The following is a 9,199-nucleotide window of genomic DNA, read 5'->3' as shown; positions in this document are numbered from 1 at the left end:
TGCAGGGCCAGGGAGGGCCGGGGCCCGGCTGTCTCTTCCCCAGCCCTGTCTCTCAGGATGAGGCCCCTCCTGCACCCTGCCTGGGGAGGGGCTGCTTTTTGGGCGATGAAATGATCTGGAACTAGATAGCGGGAATGGACGCGCCACTCTGGGAATCCACTAAAAGCCACTGAATTGCACACTGAATGGGCGAATTGTGAGGCACGTGGATTGTGTCTCAGTGAACAGGAAGAGCAAAGCAGGCAGGTGGCAGGCAGTGACAACCCATCGGACATGGAGATGGGTGGGCGGCATCGAGGGCAACTCCAGGTTTCTACTCGGGTGGTAGTGCCATCAGACAAGAGACCTGCACTGCTGGTGCCCGCGGGAGGTCCCGCGGCAGGGCCCAGGAGGCAGCTGCCCACCCAGGTCTCGTTTGCAGAAGGGAGGCCAGGCTGGGGCCACAGGTCAACAAACCGTGAACCGCAAAAGTGGATGAAGGCAAAGCGCTGAGGTCTAGCCCCCCCGCATCATCAACCGCCACTCTGAGGGTGGGCGGGACAGAGAAGCTGGGGAACCACCTTTGGGAGGGGTCCAGGAGGGGTGGGCAGTGCCCGTGGGCGACTCTGAGAGGCATCTGCTGGCCTCAGTGACAGTGAGCTTGTGCCACCTGCTGCAGGTGCCTCGACAGAGGAGATGGAACAGGAGGCTGGGCTGGGGCCCGTGGGGTTGAGCCCACCTTGTAACCACAGGGGCAGGGACACAGGGAGGCCAGGGCTTCTAGAGCAGGCCACTGCCCACCGTTTTCAGAATTTGAGTTCCTTGTTGACACCCTTGCTGCTCAGGAATTCTTGCTTATTTATTTTTTTATTTCAGCATATTAAGGGGGTATAAACGTTTAGGTTACATATGTTGCCTTTGCCCCACCTGAGTCAGAGCTTCAAGCGTGTCCATCCCCCAGACAGTGCGCACCGCACCCATCAGGCGAACATGCCCATCCCCTCCTCCCCGACACCCGATGAATGTTACTTTCATATGTGCATGTAAGTGTTGATCAGTTAGTACCAATTTGATGGTGAGCACATGTGGTGCTTGTTTTTCCATTGTTGTGATACTTCACTTAGTAGAATGGGCTCCAGCTCTATCCAGGATAGTACAAAAGGTGCTATATCACCATTGTCTTTCTGTGGCAGAGTAGAACTTCATGGTATACATATGCCAAATTTTATTAATCCATTCATGTATTCATGGGCACTTGGGTTGTTTCCACATCTTTGCAATTGTGAATTGTGCTGCTATAAACATTATAGTACAGACGTCTTTTTTATAGAATGTCTTTTGTTCCTTTGGGTAGATGCCCAGTAATGGGATTGCTGGATCAAATGGTAGTTCTACTTGTAGCTCTTTGAGGTATCTCCATATTGCTTTCCACAGAGGTTGCACTAGTTTGCAGTCCCAGCAGCAGTGTATGAGTGTTCCTATCTCTCCACATCCACACCAACATTTATTGTTTTGGGACTTTTTGATAAAGGCCATTCTCACTGGAGTTAGGCAATATCTCCTTGTGGTTTTGAATTGCATTTCCCAGATGATGAGGGATGTTGAGCATTTTTTCATATGTTTCTTGGCCATTAGTCTGTCATCTTTTGAAAACTCAGGAATTCTTAATGTTAAATTTCATGAGATGATGTTCTGGACTGTCACGCTTAAGGGGCGCAGAGACACACCATGTGGTGCCGATACGATAAAATAGGGTTTATTGGAAAAGCTGTCAGCAGAGGGAGGACAGGGAAGTAGCAGCTGCCCCCCCCCCCCCGAGGCCACACGCTCCCTGGCTAGCTTTCATGAGAGGGACTCGCTGTGTGCTTTGCTCTGTGACAAGGATGGGGCAGAGGACATCCTGGGGACTCTGGAACCATGGGGAAAGTGGACTTGGGGGGGGAAGGCTCTGGAACTCAATGGCCAACATCAGCCCCCTGCTGTGGCTGAGCAGGACCTGGGGCAGAGGTGGGTGGCCGGAAAGCCACCCAAGACAACAGCAGCATCCAAATTCACATCCATGTGGGAGTCACGGTCTGGGCAGTGTGGGCTGCCCGCCCGTCCTCTGAGGTCAAAGTGGGCGTGGAGGAAGGGAGGGAGGACCAGCCCTCGTCAGTGGACTGGGATGTCCAAAGAGGGAAGTGAAAACTGTGTCCTTCCTAACTCTCCTCGCGCCGACTCTGGGTGTCCAGAGCCCAGCCAAGGTGACAGGCGTGGCAGAGGTCTCCACCTCAGAGGTGCAGAGCTGGCAGGTAGCGATGGCTGCTGTGACTTGGGGCATTTCTGGGTACCTCAGGCCCGTGTGGAGCTTCCCCTCCCATAGCTAGGCCTGACCAGAGCTCCAGCTGGTGGCAGCAATCCAAACCGTCCTTTTGGGTCCAGGTGCTTCCTAAAGTGTGGCCTTCCCCGGGTGTGCACACTCGCGCCGTGCAGACGGAGCAGGCTTGGGGCGTTGGGTCTGTTCCCATGGGGCTGCGTCTTGGCCGCGAGTTCACTCAGCCTTGGGGCAGGATGCGTCACAGCCAGGAGCGCAGCCCCGGTGTCAGGTGTCCCCTGCTAGGGCCATCAGCAGGCAGCCGTAGCATTGCCCGGGAGGTACCACCGGGCCAGTGCCACCCCATGGAGCCGGCAGTCGGGGTCAAGTAATGGGCCAGACTAACAAAAGGGGACAGTTACCTGTCTGGAGAGATAGTGGGTCTTGGGGAGCAAACTGCCCTCTGGGGGTGCCACTTCCATTTCAGGCTTGCCCCAGCTTATGCAGACGAGTCCCGGGGAGACCCAGCCAGGTTGAGGCGCAGCAGCAGAGGATCAAACCTCTTCCGGCAACAGAGCCTGCGGGCTGGGACAGACCCCGCTGCTGCCCCTCTGGAGATCCCCACTCCAGGTCCCCCCACCTGCTTGCGGTCCAGGGAACATCTGGGCTAGGTGACCCCCACTGCCAGGCATGGACATCTCTCCCAGGCATTGCCCCACCAAACTCCATCACTTCCTGAGCATGTGGCTTCATGGTAGCCAACTGTTGTCACAAAGGAGACATGACACACACCAGGTCCACACGGTGAGCTATAAAATAGGCTTTACTGGGGGGACATGTAAGCAGAGGAATAGCGGGTATGCCCGCGCTGTTGCTACCCCACAGCGGATGGTGGCTCCGTGGCCGGCTCGCCAGGGGAGGGGGAGCCTGCTGCCTGCTGCCCCTCCATGGCTGCAGGGTGAGGGCAGGGACAGCAAGCAGGGCCCCAAGCTCCCAGACAGTGTCAGCTTGGCCCTCCTTGACCTGCTAAGCCAGTGCTCCACTAAGCTGCCCGACAGGAGGAGGGGATGTGCCCCCGCTGCCATCTGTCTAACTCTCCTTAGGCTCCAGATGGACACAGGTGGCCCGGGACGCCACTGGCCTCAGCCTGGGCATGTCTGCCCAGCGCCGGATTCTTGCCAACATCCGGCTGGCTCCCACCGCCGGGAACGACACCTGCTGTGGGAACCGTGGACACAGGGTTTAATTTAAGTTGGAAAACAGCACAGAGAGGGGAGTCCAGCAGAGGGGATACTGAGGCCTCTGGCTTGGCCAGCTCTGTTAGTTGTTGGGGACAGCCACATGCCAGGAGCAGGCAACCAAAGACCAGGAAGGCCCAGCGGGCACATGTCCGGAAAGGACCTGGCGTGGCTTGCACTGGTCTACGGGGGCAGCTCAGTTGAAAGACACGGGAACTTCAACGAGCGTGCCCTGGCTCCGAGACACTGTTCCCTCTTCGCTGGCTCACCCCCAGTCGGAAGGTCCCTGGGAGAGTCAAGTGCTCTGAAAACGCACAGGCGACTGTGGCTGGGGCAGCGGGACAGGGAGGAGGTATCTTTGTCCCAAGATGCTTCTTCACATCTTTCCGAGGTCAGGAAGGCATCAGCGGCCACCACTCTGTCCCACCACAGGCAGGACCGCAGGCGCCAGCCCCCAGCACTGTTCTTTGCCAACACAAGGACGCAGTCCGAGAATTCCTGCTGGGAGACTTAAGAAAACGTGAAGGCCATCGATGCTTTGGAAGAGTGAAAATAAATTTTTTCAAGCAAGATCTAAGTGGATGGGAAATTTTCGCGTCCTGTGTGGACGCGAAACCTCAGGGCTGGCGGCACGGGCATCCTCTGCCCGTGTGGGAGGAGATCCGCCTCACTGGGACTCGCTGTCTGCTTTTACATCTTCCGTGTTCCTGGTTAGGGGAAAACACATTCATTACATAGGTTCAAACATGCTGGAAACAGGTAATAGAGAAAGTTCAGGATTTCTGGACTCCTTCCTAGAGATAACCATCGGCTAGATCACGTTTCCGCGCGCGCACGCATCGTATCAGTTCCTTTAAAGCGTGAGGCTGCTCTGTCACAAATGCTCTGGGAACTCCCTGCTTTCTGCTCTAGCATGTTCTGGGGAGACACACCCAACACTTCTGAGAAGTCTCATCTCCTGCCCCGGAAGTCGCTAGGGACTCCCACCCCGGCCTTTTCAAGGTTGTCAAGAAATGCCAAGTTCTCACTTTGGCCACGATGGGTTTGTTCACAGACTTTGTGTTCCTTGCTTCCAATGGGGGCACCCAGCTCCCCTCCCCTGGAGAGTGGGCCGGGGCGGTGCCTGGCACCTAAGGGACAGACGAAGGCAGTAGCGAGGTGGACGCTGGTTGTGAACGTCACTGTGACTTCCTTTTCGTTAGCAGCTTTACGAACTATAATTGATTCCGTAAATTTCACCTCTGTAAACAATTCAATGATTTTTCGTACAGCTAGAGCTGTGCAACCCTCACTCGCTGCAGTCACCTCAGAACATGTCTCCAGTCCCCAAAGAACCCCCCACCCTTTAACTATCACCCTGATACTCCCCAACCTCCCTGGCCCCAGGCAACCCCTAATCTACTTTCTGTCTCTGTAAAGTCTGCCTCTTGCAGACATTTCCCATAGATGGCATTATGTAAACTACAGCCGTGCCGGCTGCCCTCCCTCCAGATAGTGTTTCCAAGGTACATCCAACGTCGTAAGCATCAGCACTTCCTTCCTTTTTATGGCCGAACGCTATTTCACTGAATGGATAGACCATGTTTTATTTATGCAGTCATCTGCTGCTAGATATTTTGGATTGGTTTCAGTTTTTGGCTATTATGAATAATGTTGATATAAACATTCGTATATATTTTTGTGTGGATATGTTTTCAGTTCTCTTGGGTATAACCGAGGAGTGGAATTACTGGGTCACAGGCTAGCTCTGTGTTTAACTGTTTGAGGACCTGCCAGACCGTTTTCCAAGGTGGCTGCGCCATTTTTCATTCCCACCCAGAGAACCCGAGGGTTCCGGTCTCTCCCCACCCTCGCCGACACTGGGTGTCGTCTGTCTTTTTTCCATCCCAGTGGGAGTGGAGTGCTACCTCACTGCCGTCTGGATTTGCATTTCCCCAAGCTAATGATGTTGAGCACTTTTAATTCTGCTTATTGGCCATTTGTATATCTTGGACTTCATCAAAGGAATCAAATCTTCTTTGGAAAACTGCCCATTCAGATCCTTTGCTCATTTGTTAACTAGATTGTCTGTTGTGCTTTTTTTATTACTATTATTTTTGTTTTTAGATATTGTAAAAATAGAGACAGGGTCTCGCTCTTGCTCAGGCTGGTCTCGAACTTCTGAGCTCAAGCGATCCACCTGCCTCGGCCTCCCAGAGTGCTAGGATTACAGGCGTGAGCCACCGCGCCTGGCCTATCTGTTGTGCTTTAAGATCCCTTTGTATGTTCTAGATACAAGTCCCTCATCAGACAGGATTTGCAAATAGTTCCTCCCATTCTGCAGGTCGTCTCTTCACTTTCTTGATGGTGTTATGTTTTTAACTTTGATAAAGTCCAATTTATCCTGTGGTTGCTTGTGCTTTTGGTGTCCTGTCTGAAAAGCTTTGTCTAATTCAAGGTAACAAAGATTCACTCCTATCTTTTTGTATTTTTACAGCTTTAGCTCTTACATTGAGGTTTATAATCCAATTAGTTTTTGTATAAGGTGTGGAGGAGGGGTCCAGCTCCATCCTTTTATACGTGGATAGCCAGTCGTCCCAGCGCCATTTGACAATTCGTTCCCCGTGGTCCTGGCGCCCATGTTGAAAATCAACTGACCCTGTGCGGTTTGACTTCCACACTCTTGATTCTGGTCTGTCCTCAGGCCAATCAGGCACTGTGTTGGTTACTGTAGCTTTGTGCCAAGTTCTTAAATTGAAAGGTGTGAGTCCTCCAACTTTGTGCTTTTTCAAGACTGTTTTGGGGATTCTGGGTTCCTTGAGTTTCCATGTAAATTTCAGGTCTTTCAATCCATGAACGTGGGGATAGGTTTCCATTTATAGTCACATGTCACTCGATGAGGATGTTGAGAGATGTGTGATTAGGCGATTTTGTCACCGTGTGAATGACACAGAGTGTACTTAGACTGGGATGGTATAGCCTACAACATGCCTAGGCTATATGGTGTAGCGGCCTTGGGGCCACATGTGGCCTTCTGGATCCTTGAGTGCGGCCTTTGACCGAATCCAGATTTACAGAACAAATAAAGGGATTTGTTCTGTGAAGTTTGGATCGGTTAAGGGGCTGTACATGGGGATCTGGAGGTCCACATGTGGCCCCAAAGCCGCAGGTTCCCCACCCCGGTATAGCCTATTGTTCCTAGGCGACAAATCTCTACAGCACATTACTGTTCTGAATACTATAGGCAACTGTAACACAATGGTAAGTGTGTATCTAAATACAACTAAACATAGAAAAGGTATAGTAAAAATATGGTATAAAAGATAAAAAATGGCACCTGTATGGGGCACTTACCATGAATGGAGCTTGCAGGACAGGAAGTTGCTCTGGGCGAGCAAGTGGTGAGGAGTGCGAAGGCCTCGGACGTTGCTGTACACTGCTGTGGGCTATACACACTGTGCGCTTAGGCTACACTAAACTTAAATTCTTCAATATTAAATGAACTTCAGCTTACTGTAACATTTTATGTAACCATTTTTTATCTTATGTAATGATGTATTAACGGTTTGACTCTTGTAATAACACTCAGCTTAAAACACATTGTACAGCTGTACAAAAATATTTTTTCTCTATATCCTTATTCTATAAGCTTTTTTCTTTAAAATTTGTCTTTTAAAGACTGAGACACACATTAGCGTAGGCCTACGCAGGGTCAGGGTCACCAGCATCACTGTCCTCCACCTCCACATCTTGTCCCACTGGAGAGTCTTCAGGGGCAGTAACACGTGGAGCTGTCATCTCCTGTGATAACACTGCCTCCTTCTGGATACCTCCTGAAGGACCTGCCTGAGGCTGTTTTACAGTTAACCTTTTTTTTTTTCTTAATAAGTAAAAAGAGTACACTCTAAAACAATGACATAAAGCATAGTTTAGTACATACACAAACTGGTAACATAGTTATTTATTATCATTACCAAATATTATGTACTGTAATCGTGTGTGTTCTACTTTCATAGACTGGCAGCGCAGATTTGCTTACAGCGGCATCACCACAAACACGTGAGTAATGCCTTGCACTACGATGTCAGGACAGCTACAGCTGGCTATGGTCACGAGGCCATAGGAATTTTCCAGCTCCATTGTGATCTTATGGGACCACCATTGTATATCCAGTCTGTTATTGAGCAAAACGCTGTTACACATACCATTTAGGGACAGTGTGGTATCCGTGTAGGGAATTACCTACCAGCTAAGGGTCACCCTTGCGAGCAGGCTGTTCTAAGGGCAGCCCGTCAGGCCTGCTATGTTAGGTCTATATATACATATGGTGTGTTACATTAATTGAATTTGGGATGTTAAACCAACCTTGCATCGCTGGGATAAATCCCACTTGGTCATGGTGTATAATCCTTTTTTATGGTGCCAGATTCTGCTTGCTGGTGTTTTGTTGAGGATTTTCCTAAGAGATACTGGTCTGTAGTTTTCTTTTTCTGTTGATGCTTTTGCTTGGTTTTGGTATCGGGATATGAGTTGGGAAGTGGTTGTGAAGGATTGGTGTTAATTCCTCTTTAAATGTTTCATAGAATTCATGGTGGCGTCTTCTGGGCCTGGGCTTTTCTTTGTGGGAAAATTTAAGATTACTAATTTGATCTCTTTACTTGTAGGTCTATGCAGATTTTCTTTTAATGTTTCTTCTTGAGTCAGTTTTAGTAGCTTATGTCTTTCTAGGGATATTTTCATTTCATCTAAGTTATCTAGTTTGTTGGCATACAGATATTAATACTCCCTTATAATCTTTTTTTAAATGACTGTGAGGTAAGTAGTAATGTTTCATCTTTCATTCCCGATGCTAGTAAATTGAGTCTTCTCTCTAATTTTTTGGATCTAGCTAGATTTAGATTTGATGGTTTTTGTTGTTTTGTTCAAAAAATCAGCTTCAGGTTTTATTTTCTCTACTACTTTCCTATTCTCTATTTCATTAATTTCTGTTCTAATCTTTATTTTCTTCCTTCTGCTGGCCTTAGGCTTAGTTTGTTCTTTTTCTAGTATCTTATTGATTTGAGACCTTTCTTCTCTTTTAATATAAGCAAACAGCCCTCACTTTCCCTCCAAGCAATGCTTTCATTGCGTCCCACGTTTTGTTTTGTTGTCTCCATTTTCTTTCATTTCAGGAGTGTGTTGTTAAATTTCCAAATATTTGTGAGTTTCCCACATTTCTTTCTGTTACTGAGTTCTAATTTCATTCCAGAGAACATGCTTTGTAAGATTTCAATCCTTTTAAATTTCTGGAGTCTTATTTTATGGCCTAGATATGATCTGTCCTGGGGAACGGTCCACGTGCGCTTGAGAAGAACATGGAGTCTGCTGTAGGTGGCTTCCTCCTTGCTCTGCTCTCCCTGGGATCAGTCAGTTCAGGGGAGACGCCTGCCACGTTTGAGGACACTCAGGCAGCTACACGGAAGGGTCCCTGCGTGAGGAACTGAGGCCTTTGGGGGACGGCAGCCTGGGCTGACAGCTCTTCAACCTCACGAGAGACCGTGAGTCAGAGCCACGCAGCGCCAACCCGCTCACGATCTTGCCCCCCAAAATCAGACAGAAACGGTAAATATTTGTTGTTTGAAGCCACTAAGTTTTGGGGTAATTTGTGACAAAGCATGAGATAACTATACAATTACCCGTAAGTCTGCTGGCTTTCAGGAGAACAAGTCTT

General features: G+C 49.5%; 1 protein-coding gene across 1 annotated transcript in view; it reads right to left on the bottom strand.

Moving 5' to 3' along the window:
• Nucleotides 1–4,134: 4,134 nt before the first annotated feature.
• Nucleotides 4,135–9,199, bottom strand: part of FLYWCH1 (FLYWCH-type zinc finger 1) — a 14,329-nt gene continuing 9,264 nt past the window's right edge. Inside the window, exons 8-9 of the mRNA XM_012647520.1 lie at nucleotides 9,165–9,199; nucleotides 4,135–4,217 (exon numbers count right to left, since the gene is read on the bottom strand). Coding sequence (XP_012502974.1) covers nucleotides 4,178–4,217; nucleotides 9,165–9,199 — 75 coding nt within the window. The 3' untranslated portion in view covers nucleotides 4,135–4,177. The remainder of the gene's footprint in view (nucleotides 4,218–9,164) is intronic.

The sequence above is a fragment of the Propithecus coquereli genome, unplaced genomic scaffold (assembly GCF_000956105.1).
Source record: "Propithecus coquereli isolate 6110/MARCELLA unplaced genomic scaffold, Pcoq_1.0 Scaffold27, whole genome shotgun sequence".
In the NCBI taxonomy this organism is placed as follows: domain Eukaryota; kingdom Metazoa; phylum Chordata; class Mammalia; order Primates; family Indriidae; genus Propithecus; species Propithecus coquereli.
Note: the sequence above shows the minus strand (reverse complement) of the source record. Positions and strands in the feature narration are given on the sequence as shown.